Genomic DNA, 22,685 nt, shown 5'->3' on the forward strand with positions numbered 1-22,685 from the left:
ACCCAGATGTTCATCAGCTGATGAATGGATAAACAAAATGGAGTGCATTTAGCAATGGAATATTATTCAGCAGTAAAAAGGAAGGAATTGCTAACACATAGGACAACATGGAGAAACCTAGAAAGCATTATGCTGAGTGAAAGAAGCCGATCACAAAAGAACACATATTGTAGGATTCCACTGGTGTGAAACGTCCAGACTGGGCAGATCTGAGGAACACAAAGTGAACCCGTCGTTGTCTAGGGCTGGTGGTTGGGAAGGGTTGAGACGAAGGGGGAGTGATTGCCAAAGGGTACAGAGTTCCTTCTCTTCCCTGATAGACATGTTCTAAAAATGACTGTGCCGATGTTTACACAGCTCCGTGCGTGTACTACAGACCAGTTACTTGAATGCTTTAAAGGGGTAGGTTGCGTGGTATGTGAAGTATATCTCAGTGATCTGTTATTTTTTTTAAAAAGTAGTGGCTGTAATCTCAGAAGACACTGATAGCTGTGAGTATTATTACCCAGAGTCTTGAGCTTGTGCACATCTGATGGAAGGACAGAGACGGGGCACCTGCTACCTCTCTGCTCCTGTCCTGACAGAACCGTGTCTTGGCCCCTCTGCCCTCTTCACCGGGGAAGAGGATGGGGGTCGGGGAGAGGAGGGGTCCACGGGGGATGCCAGGCTGAGCTGGGCAGTGCCCAGAGACCCAGGACTCGGTTTTTACATGGGGGAACCCAGGCGTGGGCTGCTGGAGCGTGACAGGGAGCCCCCGCCCAACACGCTTCCTCCTGCTTCACCAAATCTGTTGTCACCTGAGCCCACTGCTTTAGTGTCACGATGTTTGCTCATTCTGTAAATGGGTGCTTAGATGTGGGAAATTCAGAAGTGAGCAGACATTTGAATGTTTCGTAGTTTATTTATATGATTCGTTTCAAATTACATCCTTTCTAAGCAAGCATGAAGGTATGAGGCAGGCAAGACTGACAGAGTGACTTCTACTCCTCCAGGTCTTCCGGGGTGTTTTCAAAGTGCTCCCCCAGCTGGACTGTATTTTTGTGAAAGAGGAAAATAGTTGACACCTGTTTGACAGACAGGAAAATTGAGGCAGAAAGAAAATAAACAAATTGAGTATTGGCTCCAGAAAAATGCCATGGTAATGCATAAGGTGGGCAGGTTTATTCCTGGTGTGACACCTGCCCTGTGCGGCCGCGGCCTCACTCAGATCAGGATCTGCTGCTGCCCAAAGGCCCAGCCCCCCACAGGACACCGGTGTGGAAAGTCTCCTCTGTGCTACAGTTTGACCGATTAGGGAAATTCAGTGCCCTTGTTCCCAAATATGGTCAACAGCTTTCGGCCAGTTACTTCATTTCTCTGACCTTGATTCTTCTCACCTGTAAAAATATCGTCTAATAATAATACCAGCCTACAGAATTGTCAGAAGGATTAAGAACATAGCTCATGTAGAGCGCCTAGCAGAGCGCCTGGTACACAGTAAGCACTAGATAAATCATTGACATTGTTGCCAATTAGTGTTATTGGGGGCCAGTGAAAGCTTTGCAGAAAGTGGCCAAAGGGCCTCCAGCCCCTGTTCTGGCCCACGCCCCCTTCCCTTCTCTGCCGAGGGGACCTGGGGCCCTGCCCTGGAAGAGTAGCCCAGCCCCTGCCAGTTCTTTGCTGCGTTGAGTAACCGGGATGGTTAACACTAGGGATTAACATCACCCCCTCCTTACAAAGGAGGAAGTCCATCCTTGGAGCGGATGAATGACTTGCTCGAGTCCTGTTTCGCTGCCCCTGAGGATGGCCTCTGCCGGTTCTGTACCCACTCGCCCCCACCCCCCCATCAGCCCTGCTCCCCAGCCGCCTGGTCCGTCCTCCATCCTTCTGCTTACAGTGGCACTTGGCAACCCTTGCCCATCCCAAGTGCCCCAGCCAACACCAGGCTCTTCCCCTGACGGTCATCTTTTCAGTAGCATCTTCTCAGTGCCACTGGGGCCATCGCTTTGGCTGCCGAGAACTGTGAACAGGGGGCTGACCCTCCAGCACAAACACGGAGCCCATGGGTGTGTAGAAGAGGGCAGAATTGTCACCCGTCCCCAACAGACGCACTGCAGGAAATGGGACCTGATGTCACACACAGGACGTGGCAGCTGCATTCAAACCTGTATTAAGGGAGATCGTTCTGAAATCAGGGCTGGACTGGGGTCTGTCATCCCCCTGCAGAAATGCGTTCATTGGTGGAAAAGTTAGTGTCTGCAACCAGGCTTTCTTAAAATCGCAGTTATCAAGCTGGTGTTCATTAGACTAAGTAGTATTATTTGGGTTCAGCTCAATTAAAAACGCCTCTTCACATTCAGTGTTGGGGAATATTTTGGGTGGATAGATGTATTTATATGCTGCATCTCATCAGACAGTAAATTAGATAAAACTCAATGTGGTTTCCTTTTGTCTCTTTGCATTAGCTGAAAGCACGGAGTAAAATTTAAAGTTCAACGATAAAAAGCAGTTTAACCAGACACCGTGTATGTGTCTCTGTTCTCTTTTGTCTTATTTAATGTTTAAACATTGGTGTCCTGTCTCATTTGGTCAGCAGCAGAGTTGCAAATATATCTGTGTCCCCCAAACCTTGGCAATCTAAACAAAATAGAGAGTAGAATAATTTTTAAAGATTTATAGATTTCTTTACCCACTTAATCTTTTGTCACATCTTAAAACTCTAATTTCTGTATCTTCATCTTCAAATTGGATGATAATTTTAAGGAGACTTTTTAAAAATAAAAAAAACAGTGTCTTTGATCGTTAATACATAATTGGTGATTCAGTAATTATTCTGTGCTTTAGGATTCAGACCTTAATCTCATTTTGTACTAAGTGGAAAAAGTGAGAGTCGGTTGATGGCTTTCAAAATTTCGTAGCAGTTAAAAAAAAATCTTAGATTCTGCCGTCCAGCCATTGTCATCAAGAAGCTGGCAGAGCAGGTTCTGAATGCTTTTGGATGATCTCTGTACCGCTGCTGATAGCTGCTATGCGCATCATGCCCAAGTATCACCTCTCCTGTGAGCAGTGGCAACAAGGCAGGCCCATCCAACCTCCTGTCTAGTTAGGGTTTCTAGTTAGACTTAATGGTCATTGAAAACATGGGATTTTCTCACCTGCTAGCCTCATTTGTGTTACAGCCCTCAAACTGATCATATATTTTAATCATTATATTTTTGGCAAATATATTTTGTTCAATTTCAGGGAGAGCTCAGACCTCCAAACTGTTTTGTCACAAGTAGAATTCATTATTTTAAAAATGTTCAGTAATGTCCACATTTGATTCCCAGCACTTGTTTAGCTTATTTACATAGAAAGAGATTTTCTGTTTAAAAACTATATTAGACTATCTCAATATTTAATTTAATTTTTATATTTTAATTTTATATTTTTATATTTTATATTTAATTTAATTTAATCAACTTATAATTTGGCATGTTTTCTGAGATAAAGAGAATTAGTCCGCATATATTACAATGTTTAGCAAGAAGTACATCTAAGAAAGCTCCCTTATATTGTCCTATGGTTTTTACCTATTTTTAGATTTCTTAATGCATTTTTTAGTTGTGGTAAAAAAATGTAACATAAAATTTACCATCTTAACCATTTTTTAAGTGTACAGTTCAGTAGTGTTAAGTATATTCACATTGTTGTCATTATACGCAGATGACATGATTCTATATAGAAAACCCTAAAGACTCCACACGACACTATTAGAACTGTTAAACAAATTCCGCAAGGTAGCAGGGTACGAGATTAACATACAGAAATCTGTTGCATTTCTTTGGACTAACAATGAAATATCAGAAAGATAAAGTTTAAAAATATTCCTTTTAAAATCGTGTCCAAAAAAAAACCTAGGAATAAACCTGACCAAGGAGGTGAAAGACTTATACACTGAGAACTGGAAAGCATTGATAAAGGAAATTGAAGATTATTTAAAGAAATGGAAAGATATCCCATGCTCTTAGATTGGAAGAATTAATTTTGTTAAAATGGCCATACTACCCAAAGCAATCTACAGATTTATTGTGATCTCTATCAAATTACCCATGACATTTTTCACAGGACTGGAACAAAAAATCCTAAAATTTATTTGGAGCCACAAAAGACCCAGAGTTGCCAAAGCAATCCTGAGGAAAACGAACAAAGCTGGAGACATAACCCTCCCAGACTTCAGACTATACTACAAAGCTGCAGTAATCAAGACAGCATGGTATTGGCACAAAAACAGACATATGGATCAATGGAACAGAACAGAGAGCCCAGAAATAAACCCGTGCACCTGTGGTCAATTAATCTATGACAAAGGAGGCAAGAATATACAATGGAGAAAAGACAGTCTCTTCAGCAAGATCCTGGTTTCATTTCTTTTGGCCAGGACTTCCCTGGTGGAGCAGTGGTTAAGAATCCTCCTGCCAATGCAGGGGACACAGGTTCGAGCCCTGGTCTGGGAAGATCCCACATGCCGCGCAGCGACTAAGCCCGTGCGCTGCAACTACTGAGCCTGCGCTCTAGAGCCCACGAGCCACAGCTACTGAAGCCCACGTGCCACAACTACTGAAGCCTGCGTGCCTAGAGCCCATGCTCTGCAACAAGAGAAGCCACTGCAATGAGAAGCCTGTGCACTGCAGCAAATAGTAGCCCCCCGCTTGCCGCAACTAGAGGAAGCCTGCGCACAGCAACAAAGACCCAACACTGCCAAAAAATAAATAAATGAATTTTTTAAAAAAGTTTAAAAAATACTTTTGCGGACTTCCCTGGTGGCGCTGTGGTTGAGAGTCTGCCTGCCGATGCAGGGGACACGGGTTCGTGCCCCAGTCCGGGAAGATCCCACATGCCACGGAGTGGCTGGGCCCGTGAGCCATGGCCACTGAGCCTGCGCGTCTGGAGCCTGTGCTCCACAACGGGAGAGGCCACAACAGTGAGAGGCCTGCGTAGCGCAAAAAAAAAAAATGATTTTGGGTATATACCCAGAAGTGGAATTTCTGGATCTTATGGTAGTTTTAATTTTACTTTTCTAAGAAAACTCCATACCATTTGCCATAGCAGTTGCTCCATTTAACATTCCTGCCAGTAGTGCACAGGGGTTCCAGTTTCTCCACATTCTCGCCAACACTATTTTTTTAATAGCAACCATCATAATGAGTGTGAGGTGATGCTTCACTACGGTTTGGATTTGCATTTCCCTGATGATTAGTGATGTTAACCGTCTTTTCATGTGCTTGCTTACCATTTATATATCATCTTTGGAGAAATATTCAAGTCCCCTGCCCATTTTTAAATCAGGTTATTTGATTTTTGTTGTTGAGTTGTAGGAGTTCCTTATATATTCTGAATATTGACCCCTTATCATATATATGATTTGCAAATATTTTTTCCCACAGGGGTAGGTTGCCTTTTCACTGTTTTCATTGTATCTTTTTTTTTTAACCACCAAAGAAACTATAATTACTATAATTTAAAACTTTCTTTTTTTTTGGTTGTGACATTTTTTTAACCACTTTGTTGAGGTATGATTGACAAAGCTGTACATATTTATTGTATACAACTCCATGAGTTTGGGAATGAGTATACATTGATAGTATCCTTTGATGCACAAAAGTTTTAAGTTTAATATATTCCCCTTTGTCTATTTTTGCTTTTATCGCCTATTTATTGTATGCCTTCTGGTTGCCTTTTGATGTCATATCCGAGAAATCATTGCCAGAGTCCATGTCATGAAACTTCTCCTATATTTTCTTCTAGGAGTTTTGTAGTTTGGGGTCTTATGTTTAATTAATTTTGAATTAATTTTTGTATATGGTGAAAGATCAGGATCCAACTTCATTCTTTTGCATGTGGATATCCAGTTTTCCCAGCACCTTTTGTTGAAGAGACTGTCCTATATCCATTAAGTGGTCTTGGCACCCTTGTCAAAAAGCATTTGACCATACGTGTGAGGGATCATTTCTGGGCTCTCTATTCTGATCCATTGGTCTGTATGTCTGCATTTATGCCAGTATTGATAATTGGAGTTCGTAGTATGTTTTGATATCAGAAAGTGTGAATCCTCCAACTTTGTTCTTTAACTTTTACTTTATAAATTCCAAAATAAATATTTTTTATAAATTCTGGTGGAAAATCACCATATTGCAATCATTTAAACAGATTTTCACAATCAAATGAAAATGGAAGGTTGAGCAAGTGCTGGATGTGTCTGGACATTTGGTCTAATTATCTAGTTTCAAATGCAAATTTTGCTTCAACCACAAATCATACAGATTTGCTACTACATTATCAATTCCACAAAATAATTGCATCTATGTGTCTTTATAAACTTGATCTGTAATTTATTCTCCATGTCACTATTTTTGTCATGAAAAAGTTGGAAGATATACATATATGTAAAATCACTTGAATCCCCACCATCTAGAAATAATCAGTTGTTAATATGTGGTATATAATATCCTTCCAAACTGTTTACAATGCCAATATATACACAAAAATTGTTCTTAGCTGCATTGGTAAATAAATGATGTGAAAGAATCTATACCAAAGTGTGTGTTTGTGCAAAATGGCATTATATTATTCACACTTCTTTCTTTTCCACTTATTGATATTTCATAAATTTTAAAAAAAAGATATATAGATCTGCATCATCGTTTCTAAAGGCCCCTTTGTATTCCACAGCCTTGGGTCTACCATGGCTGGTCATGTCTGCTTTGGGTATGGGACTGTGCCTTGTTGGCTTTTTTTCTTTTATGAGCAATGCGGTGGTTACACTCTTTACATCCAGCTTCACCCACTTGATTATTTTTTGAAGATAAATTTCAAAAAATTAAATTACTGGGTAGAATGTAAACTATTCTATTGAGTTCTGATGGCCTACAGCTAATTGCCCTCCTAAAGTGTCAATTTATATACCCACTGACAATAAACACAAGTGCCTATTTACCTAGACTCACGCCAACACTTTCCCAACTTTCTAAGTGAAAATGGTATATTTTCACTGCAATTTGCACTTACTTGTTAGTAATGAGGTTAACCATTTTACTGTTAATTTTTTAAATTTAATTGCATCATCTTTTTAGTTTTAATTGTGAAGTTTTAAAATTATGAAATGTTCTTCTTTTGGGAATTAGTGTTTTTTGCCTGTTTTTCAGTTGCCTTGTTCACTTTCACCATAATGATTTTTAAGTTTTATGTTATAGTCTTAAGTTGTAGACAATACCATGACTAGAACTATTTTCCAATTTTCTTTTGCCCACTATGTTGATGATACTTTGTTTTTGCTCTTCAGATGCCTCTAGTATTTGTGCGTCTGTGTGTGTGTGTGTGCACACGCGCACACGCGTGTGTGTTCAAAGCTGTTAATCTCTTCCTTTCTGGCTCCTGGGTTTCTTGTCATGCCTAGAAAGATGCCCCCTTTTATCACGATTGTATCAGTATCTGCCTGCATTTTTCCAATAGTTTTATGGTTCGCTTAACATTTTTGGCCTCTGAATTTCGAAGGTTAAAAACTACCACTGGGCTTCCCTGGTGGCGCAGTGGTTGAGAGTCCGCCTGCTGATGCAGGGGACATGGGTTCGTGCCCCGGTCCGGGAAGATCCCACATGCCACGGAGCGGCTGGGCCCGTGAGCCATGGCCGCTGAGCCTGCGCGTCCGGAGCCTGTGCTCTGCAATGGGAGAGGCCACAACAGTAAGAGGCCCGCGTACCGCAAAAAAAAACCCAAAAAAACTAGCACTTCACAAGGCATTTTGTCATTTAAATGACAATAGAAATGTCCAGATTTCATACTCCCTCACGGGCACCCCACCTCAGTGTATGAAAAGTGCGGCTGAGTAGAACCTGCAAAGTTACGTTTAGTGAATTGTTATTTCTTAAGCGTTCACCGCGTGCTCAGAGACCTTTCTAAGGATGTGTCTGTCTGCTGTTATCGTTAAGCCTTTGATAACCTTTTTTTAAACACTAGAACTGGTAATGGAGACTGCCAGTAATTTATCACATAAGTCTGTTTGCTGCAACTGTGAGCTTAGATGAAAATGCTAACAAGGATTATTTCCCTTTCTCTTCTAGATTTTACAGGAAGACCAAACTTGTTGGTTTTCAAGACATGGAGTGTGTGCCTTGCGGAGACCCCCCGCCCCACTACGAGCCGCACTGTGAGTAACGCCATACAAAGAGCAGAGGGGCTCTGGGCCTTTTTAAAAACCTTTCTTCACTGGGCAAATGGAACAAAATCTCCCTCTACTGTGCGGCTGAGAGTGCGTGGCCTTTTATCAGGAGTCCAGCAGGACAGAAAGCCCTTCTGTTGTGTGTCTCAGTCAGCAAACTGCATCCATTGATTGGAATCTCGGGTGAAGCACAGAGGCATTGCTGCTGCCATGTTCCATTCAGACTCTTATCTTTTTTGTTTGTTTGTTTTTTGGGGTTTTTTTTTGCGGTACACGGGCCTCTCACTGTTGTGGCCTCTCCCGTTGCAGAGCACAGGCTCCGGACGCGCAGGCTCAGCGGCCATGGCTCACGGGCCCAGCCGCTCCGCGGCATGTGGGATCTTCCCGGACCGGGGCACGAACCCGTGTCCCCTGCATCGGCAGGCGGACTCTCAACCACTGCGCCACCAGGGAAGCCCCAGACTCTTATCTTTCATTCTAGATCATAACTCAGGCAACTCCAGTTAAATAGGAGGTCCACATCCTATTGCGTCGTGTCTTTGTGCCGGGCTCTTCCTAGGCCCCACACGCTGTCATGGGGTGGCTCCCAGGCGTTTCTGGAGGCACCCCCCTCGGGGAATGGCAATCACCTGCCGAATGAGTGTGCATCCTAGTTCATTTCATTCCCTCCTTCACTTTTCTCATTTAACAAATAAGTAAAAAGAGAAAACCCATTACGTGTTGGTAAAGAGAAAATTGTGCCTTTTCTTCTTTGTATTAACATCAGTTGAACTTTTTGACCATATTTTTTCCTTAGATGAAAAAGGTGTTTGTTTCAGGTTATCAACCTCCATTGACTTTGAATAGGGAAGAGTGATTCCTCACTCTTCTTAATCCTAAGTACAAGTCTGGCCAATGAAAACCCACCAGTGAGGGGCCAGGAGAGAAGTCAGAGGGCGGGCGCCCCCCAACCCCGGCCTCCAGGTGTGCTCAGGGCAGGCTTGTCTCCGCTGAGCAGGGCCTTCCTGAGCTGTGGGAGCAGCGAGGTCCAGGAGGAAGGCTGGAGGAGGGCGCCATCCCTGCATGAGTTGCTCTTGACTTTCGGGGAACATGAGTAATACAGATGTTTATTTAGGGATTAGTTTAATATAATTTTCCATGCATGGGATCTGACCTCTTGCTTCTTTTTGTGACAGAAGCCCCCTTTTATCCATTGAAAGTCATTGCATTATTTGATAAGGTCACATGGTCACATTATTTGATAAGGTCACATGGTCAAATTATTTGATAAGGTCACTTTTGTTTCCAAGAATGTCATGGCATTTTGCAGTCCCTACTATCAGGTCCTTTACCAAAACGCATTACTTTCTACATTTGAAGTGATGGAAAGGCAAAGAACTTGACCCTTTCCAACTTTTATAGAAACGTACCTTGACCCCCATCTTTATAATAGGTAAACGTTCGCCAAATAATTCATTGCAATTAACAGGTGCCGTATTGAGTACCTGTTGTGTATTGGTCACAATTTGTTTTACTTAACTTTCTCAACGTCTCATCACCAGCTTGCATTTGTCATTGAGGATGCTGGGTCCAGAGGGGTTAATAACGTTCCACTGTTGGCTGGTAATTGGCAGGGACACTATTCAATCCCAGGTCTAACTCCAAATACTGTGTTCTTCCCCCCCACGCCCTACCGTCTCGCTAGAAAAACCCAGCTGTCCAGTCTGTCCTCTGTTGGCTGGTGTAACCCACTCCATGTTAACTTTTTCCTGTATTATTTGCTTTGAGGTTCGTCATTTAACAAAAGCTCTAAAAATCTAACATAGGGGAGGTACTGAAAGAGTCTCTATTTGCTACACAGCCCATAGAAGGACACGTCCCCTTGCCAGTTAAAATGTGGCAGCAACCTAGTCTTGCCAGTGGCTCAGCTCGGCCATCATTTCGTCCAGAAGGCCAAGATTATGCCTTTCATGCTAAACTACCATAAAAAGATTTAGGGGATGGGCCTCCCTGGTGGCGCAGTGGTTAAGAGTCTGCCTGCCGATGCAGGGGATACGGGTTCGTGCCCCGGTCTGGGGGGATCCCATATGCCGCGGAGCGGCTGGGCCCGTGAGCCATGGCCGCTGGGCCTGCGCATCCGGAGCCTGTGCTCCGCAACGGGAGAGGCCACAACAGTGAGAGGCCCACATACCGCAAAAAAAAAAAAAAAAAAAAAAAAAAGATTTAGGGGAGAAACCAGTATTGACCAGTTTAGAGTTGGAAAGTCCTAGAGGGTTTTTTTTTTCCCTTTAATTTATTGAGTTTAAATTTAATGTAATCTAGTCCTAAGTCTGAGGCACTGGAATTTTTTGCCTTTGGGGATCTGGCTAAGCTTGGACATCATAAATTAGCCTTTAAATGTAGATTTCACATTTAACCTTTAATGTCTTGTAAAGCCATAAGTTATAATTTGAAAAGAAAATTGGCTAATTTAATTTATGTGTATAGATATGTTTCTCCCTATATGAGACTTTTTAGAAAGCAAAGAAATATAAATTATTTTTCAGAGTCAGAAATGCAGTACACACAGCTAATAGCTTTTGGAATTATGAAACAACTGTCTGGTGGTCTTTAGTGAGACTTAATCCTTATCACTTGGAAGGAAAGTTTGCTGCCTTTGGCACAGTTCTTGGGAATAATTCCAGAACGCAGCTAATCTCTTCTAAAGAGATCTTGAGGTCTTTGGGGGACATTATGTAAGGCGCCTTATGTTTTCATTTCTTCTGCTTCGGGCTTTTGAACTCATCCACGAAAAACTGTTCCTTCAGTGATTTTCCCCGGAGGAGTTGCTGTGTTATTTAGACTCTAAGCTCGAAGGTGGTGGCACCTCTCAAGCTACCTGGAATGATGGGGCTTGTTTCAGTGATACACGTGGCAGTGGGAGGCTGGACTCCCCAGGCCCAGCAGCAGCCCTGGAGTCTGGGGGCTGTGGCCTTTGCAGCAGGACGCTCCCCGCAGCTACTTTTTCAGGCTCTGCTTCAGTCCCCCGTCCCCCCAGCACTCTCAGCGGGCTGCTGGGGTGTGTACTTCCCTGGTCAGGCTCCTGAAGGAGAGAATCCGATGGGTGCAGGTAAACACCATCGTCCTGGGAGGTACAGCCTTTCCCACTTACCTGCTGAACAAATACTTGGGTCCCTGCTGGGAGCGTGCACACCATGGGACACAGAGACCCAGTCCTTCCCTTCACGGAGCTTAGGGTGCAGGCGGCTAGCTGTCAAGTCACTCAGGCGCTGCACACCTGGACGCACCTGGCGACTGATCAGTCCCGCCTGGGAGGATCTGAGGCTTTAAGAAAAAGTGATGGGTGATGACTCGGGAGCCGGAGGGGGGCTGCCCCGACTGTGACTTTTCAGCTGTGATCTAAGGATCGGCCAGGGGAGGATGAGCCCGAGAAGGAGGAAGCCGGGGCAGGGGCGGGGTGGGTCAGCCGAGGCGGGAAGTGCCCTTGGACTTGGCCCCGGAGGTCTTTGGCGGCCATTTTGGGGAGTGATGGAGACAGAAGCCAGATGACGGTGACGTAGGGGGTGTGCAAGGAGAGGAGCGAGCCGACGGAAGGCCACTCGGTCCAGAGCTCTGGCCAGAAGGGGACGTGCGGGAGGGCGCGGGCAGGCCAGGGGGTTTGTTTTGTGTTGTTTGCAGGCAGGAGACACATCTGCCTGTTTGCAGGTTGAGGGGAAGGTCCAGTGGAGAGAGGCTGACTGTTCTATATGAGAGAACAAAAGAGTGATGTCACGTGAGGTTTGTTGAAGGACCCAGAGAAGGTGGTGGCGAGGGCTCCGTGCTGTAACCAGGGCCGGGCGGGGGCCAGGCGGGCAGGAAGCTGGGCTCGTGCGTCCAGAGTCCGGCGCGGCGCTCTCGCTCTTGGCTGTGTGTGCGGCAGGCACGAGGTGCCCCTCTGCCGGGTGAGGCTGGACCGGCGCAGGTGGCTGAGGGTCTCATCCCAGAGAGTGGACGGGCTAGATTAGGTTAAGCGGTGGGTTTCCCAGGAACACCGAGGCTCCGCTGGGGTTAGTGGTCGTGGTGAGGCCTTGTTTCCTCTGCTGTGATACTGTAGGGCTTCTGCTGCCACAAGACATCCCGCAGTCGTACCCCACATGCACAGCTTATAGCAAGCAACAAAGAAGTCCTTAAAGAGGATGACTGTCTGTGTTAATAACACCAGAATAATTTTAAATGACTGTAAATACTTTTTTTATATATGATACCTGAAGCAAACCGAAGATTTGCTTCACGAGATTACGAGAAAACTTAACAGAAAGCACAAGATTGAAGACTTCCCATATTTCCGTCAGCTCTCCAAAGGCCCACCCAGGCCCATCCTTGTCTTGGCTGGTGTAACTGTGGAGGGTGACTGAACTCCCCGGGGGCTGGGTTTCATGTCTGTAAAATGGGGTGCCCCCCCCCCCCCCGCCTAAGGTTGATGTGAGTAGGAGATGGTCGGTATCTGTGATCCTCTGTGTGGTGTCCGGGCGGGCAGGAGCTCCAAGCTCTCAGCTCCTTCCTTGCCCCTTCTACCATGCAGTGCTTCCTGGGTGCCTAGGCCTCACCTCCTAGCATTTGGGAGAAATTGCTGTCTGGAGAAAGGGCCGCGGGCCTGCCCGGGGGTCTGGTGTTTAGCAGAGGCAGTGGTTCAAAGACCAGCAGTGAGTGTGGGAAGCCGCCGCACTCAGCTGGACAGCGGGTAACAGGAGATGGAGGAGACGTTAGCCATCAGATAACAGATCTGTTCTCTGCAGCTTCGATTTGTGATCAAGAATGTCTCAATAGGCGTTTCTCTCCCTGTAGGGCATACCTGTATTCCTTGTAAACTGATTTCAAAAACTAGGAGGGACTTCCCTGGTGGTCCAGTGGTAAAGAATCCGCCCCCCAATGCAGGGGACGCGGGTTCCATCCCTAGTCGGGGAACTAAGATCCCGCATGCCGCGGGGCAACTAAGTCCGTGCACCACAAAGTACAGAGCCCACGCGACACAACTAGAGAAGCCCGCGTGCTGCAACTAAGACTTGACGCAGCCAAAAGTAAAAATAAATAAATTAAATAAATATTAAAAAAAAAACTAGAGGGAAATTTCTATCCCCCCTGACTCTTTATATTGGCCCAGTCTTAAAGAGTCCTCGGAACCTTGGCGTCTACCAGCAGCAGAGTGTAGGACACAGCCTGGGACCATCAAGAAGTCTGGATTCACGTCCAGGCTCTGCCTGGACCGATGGAGTCACGTCGGGCAAGTCAGCTCACCACTTTGAACCTCCACTTACTCCTTGGAAAATGGGGCTAAGCATGCCATGTTGGCCGAGTTTAGATAGAACTGAATGGAATCGCATCCAGAAGTACACAAGCCTTCTTCCCAATGGTGCCTGCGGCCCCTCCCACCCCAGGTGTACCCTTTGTGGGGTACGGGGGCTGGGAACTGCCCCACTCGGGGAGGGTCTCAGATGCAGCTGGCTTTGATGTTGCCTTGCTGGTCCTCCCCCTGCACTGGGGGCTGAGCAATGAAGGTTACCTAGAAAGGGGCTGCATTGGACTTTTGCGTTTGGTTACTCGGATGGCCAGAATATCAGGCTGAAGAGTCCCTACTCCGGCTGGCTGCTTTCCTCTCTGTCCCATTGCCCAAGGCCTCGTGCCCGCTGCCCAGCCAACATGAGCTTTAAGCTCTCCTCCCCGCAAAGTAATAATGGATGTGTGAACATCAGTTAGTCTGCCTGTAGCATTAATTTGTGAGGATGTCTGGTTGACATCGCTGTAGAAGCAGATAAATAAATGGCAACCTTTAGGTAGAAACCCCTGCTTCAGGCTTTGCCCCTCATCGTAGCGTCACCTCCTGATGAGGTGCAGCTGTTTAGAGCATTAGGAGAAATAGAGAAAAACACCAGGAAATTTTAGAACTGTGTCCTGCCACGGGCCTGATAAGAAATGCAGATTTGGTGTGATTTCTTTCAGGCGTGTTTACTTAATTTGGAACTGTAGTTGGAACAAATGGTTTTGAAAAAATTCAAAGCGGTTTTTATTTAAGGGTGTTTAACCTAGATGTTTGCTTTGTTCTTGGGGGCTTTGTAAAATGAGCCACGTGATTCCGAAGAGATAAGCGATCAGATAAGTCGCCCGGTGGGGGAGAAGGAAAGTCAGGAGCTGTGCTAACCTGCAACTATTTAGGAATTTACATGACTCAGTACTCTCAGAACACCCGCAGGTCTCTGCACCCGTAAGTAATATATTCCATTATGAAAGATTGATTGTTTTCCAAAGGAAACTCAAACTGTCGTCTAAATAACGAGTAAAACTAATTTCAAAGTAAACTTTTAAAAGAATTATTTGCTCATTAAAGATAGTTTTTAAAGTTTAATAGAAAAATAGAAGGGGAGAACATCATAAACAAAACATTTCCAGCATTACCACATACAAAATACAGCCTTCTGGTGGTTTTCTTTTCAGTATTTTTTCTATCTCTACTACTGATCTTTTTTTAAAATAGGTGTAATTATGCTGTACATACAATTTTGTATCCTTTTTCCACTTGAGATATATAATTTTCACATACTATTCTAAACATTAATGATATTTTCGAGTGAGTATGGCGTGGGCTTTGGATTTCAGGGCTGTCTCTGCCACACGCATTGCTCTGTCCATGTTTGCGTGAGCCTTCCACAGGTGGGCAGGTAGATGGATGCCCACTGGTGTTTGTGTGTCCAAAGGCACTGATATTTTTCTCTCTTGATCTGCAATGCTAAATTGTTTTGAAGTAAGGGTGCCTGGTAAACACCTCTTTTAAAGAAAACCAATTTAAAAGGAAATAATGGGGAGTGTTCTGAAATCGATGCCAGTATGGGTTTTCCAGTTACTTGTGGTGAAATACAGGTGACCTCAGCTGCTACCTGTGTTCCAGCTGAACCCCTGAGGTTCAGGAGCCAGTTCCTGCCATCCTGCCAGCACCCAGGACTCTTCATACTGCCAGGGACTAAAACACTCACTGAATCTGATCAGAGTGAGTGACATAGAATGAGATGCAGAGAGATGCATATAATCCAAAAGATTTATAGCAAATCCATTTGCTTTGGAAACACCATGTGATGTTATTGCATCTGTGTGTGTTTTCTGATTCTGCAACAGCGAGTTCTTCTCCTGGGCTTGCTAATACTTAGTGGCCTGACTTCCTGGAGTCCTTCCTGGATCCTCTGCAGGACAGGCCCACAAAGCCACCCTGTGCTAATGAACGGTTCAGTTTACAGAGGATGCTCACGGAGTCTGTGGTCCTCAGGCCGTGACTCTTAAGTGTCGGGTGGGGGGTCTGGTGCCCTGGGGGTGCTGGTGGAGCCCGGCTTCCAGACTGCTTCAGGACAGATGGGGGCTCCTGGACCTCCTAAATGGTGGAGAAGGGCAGCTTCTTCAAGATTTGGGTCTTTCCTGTTAAAACAGAAGAGGGTGGGGAATAGGAGGACAGTGAGATCAAAGAAGACAGCCTGGGCTGCAGGGCAGCCTCCCCAGGCATCTGAAGCAGGTTCCCCGTGCTGGTCACTCTTTATTCTTTGGTTTAGGGAACCATTCTCCTCTCTTACTTCCACTTTCTGTAGTTCTCTGCTTTTCCTCCCTTTCTTTTTCTCAGTATTATGTGATTCCCTTACTTTATTGACAAACCGTCTAAAACAGTGGTCACGGAAGGCTGCTTATGGGGGAACCAAACAGACGGAAATCCACCGGGGCTCCCTGCAGGGTCCCGGCACGAATGTCCTGCCTCGAGGATGCCTCGTGAACCCCCGTGGAGTCCACCTAGGCTTTACTGTGGATGATGCTCTGTCGGCCCAGCCAGCCCGGCGGAGGGCAGGAAGCGGGGGAGCAGCTGAGACAGGCAGAGAGGTGGACGCAGGGAGAAGCGCAAAGGCAGCCTGTGCGTGCAGAGAGGGGACGCAGGGCCCCACGGGGCAGCCGCAGAGCGCCAGGCACGCCGTGACTTCCTGCCATTTAGTGTAGAGCAGAGGGACCAAGTCCACCGCAACGACGGACCCCGCCTGGGCTTTTCTAATGTCACTCACGACAGGCACTGCAGTTTTCATTATTGCTCTGGACGCAGAAAGGGGAGGGGAGGGAGGCCCCATCACATTTGGTGAAATCTTTTCCAGAAAACAGAAAAACTGCTGTAATTTCTTTGAAATGATTTCCATTGCAAATGGTTAACCTGTTTTTTAAGCAGATTTGCTTCTGGAGGGAAACAACTGTTTTCTAAATATAGGTTGACAATTCGTTATAGCAAACGCCTCGTTTTCCAAGGATATTGAAAAAGTAGCAGGACAGTTTTAACATCTTGGCCTCTTTAGAGAGAAAAAAGGGCGCGGTAAATACATCTGCTTTGAACAATTATTTAGCTGTTTCGGGTATTTATCTTTCCTTAGCCCTAGCTTCATTAAAGTTATAAAAATCAAAAATTTGAAGAGCAAACTGTTTCTTACACTCGTGCGCTCTATGTGCATTCTTTTCTCCCGATATAAAATTGCCAAATATTTGTAAGCCATTCACTTGGTCCCTCATAAGAAGAACAACAGGAAAGGGCAGTTTAGCTGCCTTCACTGGGTCCGTGGACTGTGTCCCTTGAGTCTGGAGATGCTTTGAGAGCTCTGGTCAGCTGGCTGCCTTCTGGGAGGTGGGAGAGTCCTGGTCTGGAGACGCTGAAGGCTTTGATCCCGCCCTTCGAGCAGGCAGTTGATTATTACCCAGTCGTCTATAAATCTAGCTTCTCGGCCTTTATCTTCAGTCTCTTTCAGACATTTAAAGTCAATGAACTCGTTTAAATATTTGCTCACGAAGAAACAGGTTGTGGTCTGTTAAAGGCCATCCCTAAATTAAATGAATGTTAGATTAAGGGCAGTTTATTTAAAAAATATAAAATCCAGCAGGCCTGTTTCATTAAGTTGTGGACTTTTGCAAAGGGTACAGTGATTTGTGTGTGTACCCGTTAAACGCTTGAAATAAATAGGTGTGGAGAAAAGCCGTCTCACAGTTTATGCCGGACCCGTAGTGGAAACGCTCAAAGTTGCAGCTTAGCGATGACTCCCTCTCTCGGAGCAGAGTATTTATTCCCAGGAGGTGGTGTGCCAGGGCTCCTGCTGCCTGGAAACCAGCGCTTGGTCCTTTAGGGGCCACATTCCAAGGGCGCCTGGAATATGTAGCTGCCCCCGTGGAGGGGGGTGTTTTTGCCTTTAAACGTGGGTGAGCGCCCGGCTGCTTCCCACGCCAACTGCTTGACGAGGGATGTCATTGGAGGAACATTGCTTTGAGGAGGGAAAAGAGAAGCATCAGGAGAGTTTAAAATAGCAAGCAGGGGGGCTTCCCTGGTGGCACAGTGATTAAGAATCCTCCTGCCACTGCAGGAGACACGGGTTCTAGCCCCGGTCCAGGAAGATCCCACATGCAGCAGAGCAACTAAGCCTGTGCGCCACAACTACTGAGCCCATGTGCCACAACTACTGAAGCCCGCGTGCCTAGAGCCCGTGCTCCACAATGAGAAGCCACTGCAGTGAGAAGCCCACGCACCACAACAAAGAGTAACCCCCGCTTGCCACAACTAGAGAAAGCCCGCGTGTAGCAACGAAGACCCAACACAGCCAAACATAAATAAATAAATTAATTAAAATCAATAAATAAAATAAAATAGCAAGCAGGGCTTGAGTTCCGGAGGGTACGACACTCATCCGTGTCCCACAGCCTGCGCTGCCCTCACACAGCCAGGAGGTGGTCACAGGGAGGAGAGGCAGGAGGCGCCCAGGTCGGGCCTGCCTCTCCAGGCCAGCACAGAAGGACCAGGAGTAAGAGTTTAATTTCAAACTTAAGGAAAAAACATTGAAACTATACTTGAAATGTAGTTGAGTCATCCTACTTGAAAAAGTAATGTAAAATAACTCAAAGGGAAAATAAAAAGTTTAAAAAAATTTTTTTTAATAACTCAAAGGGTGGAAAAGGTAGTAGACAGTAAAACTTGGAAGCTTAAACTCAAATATCAAATAGGAATTAAAAAAATATATATCCCATTTCAGGTGTTTAAACAAGTATTTTAACTGCTTCATTTATTATTTTGACCGTATCAGAGAAATTAAGTGTGAGGGTTTTGTCTGTATATTAATCATGTATCCATTTTCTTAAATATTCAGGACGCTTCTTAATACTGTACAATTATAAGGAAAGGGAAGAAGTGTTTCTTTTGTCTTTAACTGTTCCAAAGTAATTTTTTAACTTTATTGAAATGTACTTGACATACAAGAAGAGGCATCCATTTTACATGCACAGTTCAGTGGGTTTTGACAGATGTGCACAGCTGTGTCATCATCTGCCCCAGGGGAGATGTGAAAGTCTTCCCAAAGGGGAGCATCTCAAGCAGAGCCTGGAGTCACCTCAGAGGGGTTCTCTTTATCATACGTACCATTGTCTTGAAGACAGCGTTTAGACACCTTTTTGTTCTCTTGCATTTAAAAAAAATGTATGTGTGCATATATTACTGTTTTCTGTCCACGTTTCCTTTTCTATGTGGAGACCAAAGGGTTCTGGTGTGAAATGTCGAATTTTGTGTTTAAATGATTTTCTGCAAAATCTTCAGTATCAAACTTAAAAAGTGCACTGAAAATCAATCATCCCTGGAAAGCTTTCCAGTGGTCGTAAGAGGCCTGCTTTTCTTTAAAATGAGGAAAATTACTTTTTCAAATTTTTGGTGTTAGCCTGGCTGCTTAGCTCAGGAAGTCTCCCAGGGAGTCCTTTTTGGGGGCCTCATGCTAGTCTGGAAAGCAGAGGGCATAAAGACAGCTCTCTGATGTGATAACTGTCGACCAGTCTGACCTCTTGTTCATGGACAGATGTACTGGATCCTACTCTGGGCACTGACGTGGCACCAGGGACCCTGCAGTGAAAAACACAGACTAAATTCCCAGTGCTCAAGGAGTCGACGCCCTAATACTCCGGGGGAGAGGGGTATTATGTAAGATAAGGTGGCCAGAAGAAGGCCTGTCCCAGGGTCCCTGATGCAGGGAGGAGGGCAGAGCATGAGCAGAGGCGGGAGCCCAGCCAGTGGGTGCAGGGCCTTGGGAAACCGTGCAGACCAAGGAGGACCCTGTCCTCTGAGGGAGAATGGTAACTGCAGGAGTGACAGGATCTGACGTCACATTTCACAGAGATCCTTCTGTGCTGCTGAGGATGGACTTCAGGAGAGCAAGGGAAGAAGCAGGGGACCAGTTCAATGCAACGGTTTTAGCTGATTCGATAAAAGGATGCACTTAGAAGAACGGGCTTTCCACCCGTTTCTCAAGAGTTAATTTTTTTTTTGGCTGCATATATTAATAACGTAATAATATTTGTTATATTTTACCTGCTCTGTGATGTCAAAGAAAATTACAGAAGAATAGCGTTCAGTTGATTTTTTTCTAAACTTGGGCAAAACACAAATTTTGAAGAGGTGAACTTACGATTTTATATCACGTCGTAAGATTTTACTGCATGGTAAATGTTTTCTATTATTTTAGGCCCTGGGGACACAAGAAGGATCTAAAAAATAAGATCCTGGAAGTTTCTCTCTTACTTCTCACGCTTATTAGCACTGAAAGGACACTCACATAACTACCTCATTTGATCATCCCAAGACTATTGCCAACCAATATCTACTTGATGTTTTTGTGGATTAGCTCATTTAATCTTCATTATGAAGAGGCTTGCTTTTGAGTCCTGGTCCTAACAGCTGACTTTCAGATGAATTATTTAACTTGTCTGTGTCCCAGTTTTTTCACCTACCAAAGGAAGATTCTTATAGGTTTAAAAGAGGAAATAAAGCCCCCTCAATTGAAGTCCTGAATCTGCTTCACATTCCAAACCTCAAGACATATGTGCTCTTTCCAACCTAACCCAGACTTGGGTTCTTTACCATAAGGTCTGTCAACTGTCAGGTTATAAATAAATTAAGAGCAGGGTCAATTCTGCTGTAACAGAGACAGCAAGAAACACAGTCCAAATCCAGATTTTCTCTTCAGTCTAGACCCAGCGACGTGAAACTGGGCAGAGACATACACACATTTTTTTTTCTTAGTTGGAAGTTAAAAATGGGTGGAAATAATTTGAGTTTCATCATTTTAGAATAATTTCACAGAAGATTACTTCTTTCAGGGACTTCCCTGTTGGCGCAGTGGTTGAGAATCCGCCTGCCAATGCAGGGGACACGGGTTCGAGCCCTGGTCCAGGAAGATCCCACATGCCATGGAGCAACTAAGCCCGTGAGCCACAGTTACTGAGCCTGCGAGCCATAACTACTGAGCCCGTGTGCCACAACTACTGAAGCCCACGCACCTAGAGCCCGTGCTCCGCAACAAGAGAAGCCACCACAATGAGAAGGCCGTGCACCGTAAGGAAGAGCAGCCCCCGTTCGCCGCAACTAGAGAAACCCTGCATGCAGCAACGAAGACCCAATGCAGCCAAAAACAGAAAATTACTTCTTTCAATACTGCAGGGAGGTAAATAAGAATTATCCACTTTACTAATAACAGGAAAGCTGAGAAGTTCAGGAGGCAGAGTCCTTAGGTGAAAGCATGCTGAGCTGGACACTGCCTTCCCCGAGGGTGAGGTCAAACGAACAAGGTCGTGCTTTCACGGGAACACGGAGTCCAGGGCCCCCAGTGCAGCCTGGCACTCAAGGGGTTAAGCAGAGTCCTGCGCAGGAACCAGGAGGGCAGGGGCCCAAGTTTCATGTCTTTGTTCCAATTCCCAGATGGCAACCCGGTCTGTTAGTCGCAGTTGAAGCAAAACTATTTTTGAGTCTGTGCATCCTACAGCACAGATGGTTGAGGCCATAATAATGTGTTTCTTTTATGGTGTCTTTTCTGTTTCTCGGTGTAGAAGTTTAAAAGCTTCATTGTTTCATCAGTCAAATAAACACAGCAAGACCGTATGGGACTGTGGGATAATAAAAGGAAGAAAAACATCCTTGAAAGCAGGAAAAAAATCTTTTTCTTTATTCTGTTTACAGAGGAATGCTATAGACAATCTGCGGCCATTGTGTGGCTTATAATTTTTTTCAGTGTTAAATATGGTATTTATCATAATTACAGTACCAAACAGTTATAATCCCCCCAGTGCCAGAGACAAGTCTAAAGTACCGAGCTCTCTCTGGGCATCACAGACTTTCTCCGAACAGCACCGGGCGGTGAAAGTCGCTGGTCGATCGTGCGGTTGAACTGCGGGTAGTGGTGGCCTGGGGTTCACATCCCAGTCTCACCAGCCACTCTGCTGTGACAGTTGCCTTGTCTGTCCTTCCCTTCTTTTCCCCGCAAAGATATGCATGATAATATGTGGCACAGCTCTGGTGGGGGACAGGTCTCTAAGCCAAGTGATCTGGAAGCAAGATTAAGAAGAACAGAAACCAGGGGACTCCCCCGGTGGTCCAGTGGTTAAGAATCCTCCTGCCAGTGCAGGGGACGCAGGTTCCATCCCTGGTCCAGGAAGATCCCACATGCTGCGGAGCAACTAAGCCCAGGCGCCACAACTAGAGAGAAACCCACGAACCACAATGAAGAGCCCTCATGCTGCAACTAAGACCCAACACAGCCATAAATAAATAGATAGATAGATAGATAGGTAAGCTGCTTGTTTCAGCTTCAAAAAAAAAAAATGAAGAGCAGAAACCAAGTTCAGTTAAATAATTGACCAAGACCAAGTCTCAGCTACTGGGACCTTCAGCCTCGTGGCAGCAGGTCCCTAGCCAGGATTTTCCCCCTCTCGGGGATGCTTCTATGTGTTGGGTTGGACTTCAGGATCCCCTCTGACCGCCAGCCTTTCAGGTCACTCCCCACCCCCCAGGCCTCCGGGGTTGTCTTTCTACCTTTTGGGAGCCTGAACCCCTCATCCTAACCCCACCCCAGCACCTCTCTTAACACCCTCCTGACCCCTTTGCCTGTCCGACATCTTATCACACTTGTTCCAGGCCTATCACTGGGCTGCTGAGTGCCCTTGAATCCTGTTTTCCTTTGGTTTTTTTGTTGCATTTCTGATGGCACTTCCAAGGACACACACACCTTGAGGAGTAGAAAACTGCTTATCTTGTCCATCTATAATTTCCTTTTGTCCTGCTGAGAAGAAATACAGCTGTTCACTTCAACGCCTTACTTTTTTTTTTTTAATTTATTTGTTTTATTTATTTATTTCTGGCTGCATTGGATCTTCGTTGCAGTGCGTGGGCTTCTCATTGCGGTGGCTTCTCGTTGCAGAGCACGGGCTGTAGGCACGCGGGCTTCAGTAGTTGTGGCTCACGGGCTCTAGAGCACAGGGCTCAGTAGTTGTGGCACATGGGCTTAGTTGCTCCACAGCATGTGGGATCTTCCCGGACCACGGCTCGAACCCGTGTCCCCTGCATTGGCAGGCGGATTCTTAACCACTGCACAACCAGGGAAGTCCTCAATGCCTTATAAATGTAGTTAATTTTCATTTTCTGGATAGAAACATTGACCTTTGGTACTAATAAATACGATCCAAAGCCAAA

At 45.4% G+C, this 22,685-nt stretch overlaps 1 protein-coding gene across 1 annotated transcript in view; it reads left to right on the forward strand.

Moving 5' to 3' along the window:
• Nucleotides 1-22,685, forward strand: part of TNFRSF19 (TNF receptor superfamily member 19) — a 156,344-nt gene that overhangs the window by 29,483 nt on the left and 104,176 nt on the right. The window contains exon 5 of the mRNA XM_060079684.1: nt 8,079-8,164. Coding sequence (XP_059935667.1) covers nt 8,079-8,164 — 86 coding nt within the window. The remainder of the gene's footprint in view (nt 1-8,078; nt 8,165-22,685) is intronic.

The sequence above is a fragment of the Mesoplodon densirostris genome, chromosome 17, assembly GCF_025265405.1.
Source record: "Mesoplodon densirostris isolate mMesDen1 chromosome 17, mMesDen1 primary haplotype, whole genome shotgun sequence".
Taxonomy (NCBI): domain Eukaryota; kingdom Metazoa; phylum Chordata; class Mammalia; order Artiodactyla; family Ziphiidae; genus Mesoplodon; species Mesoplodon densirostris.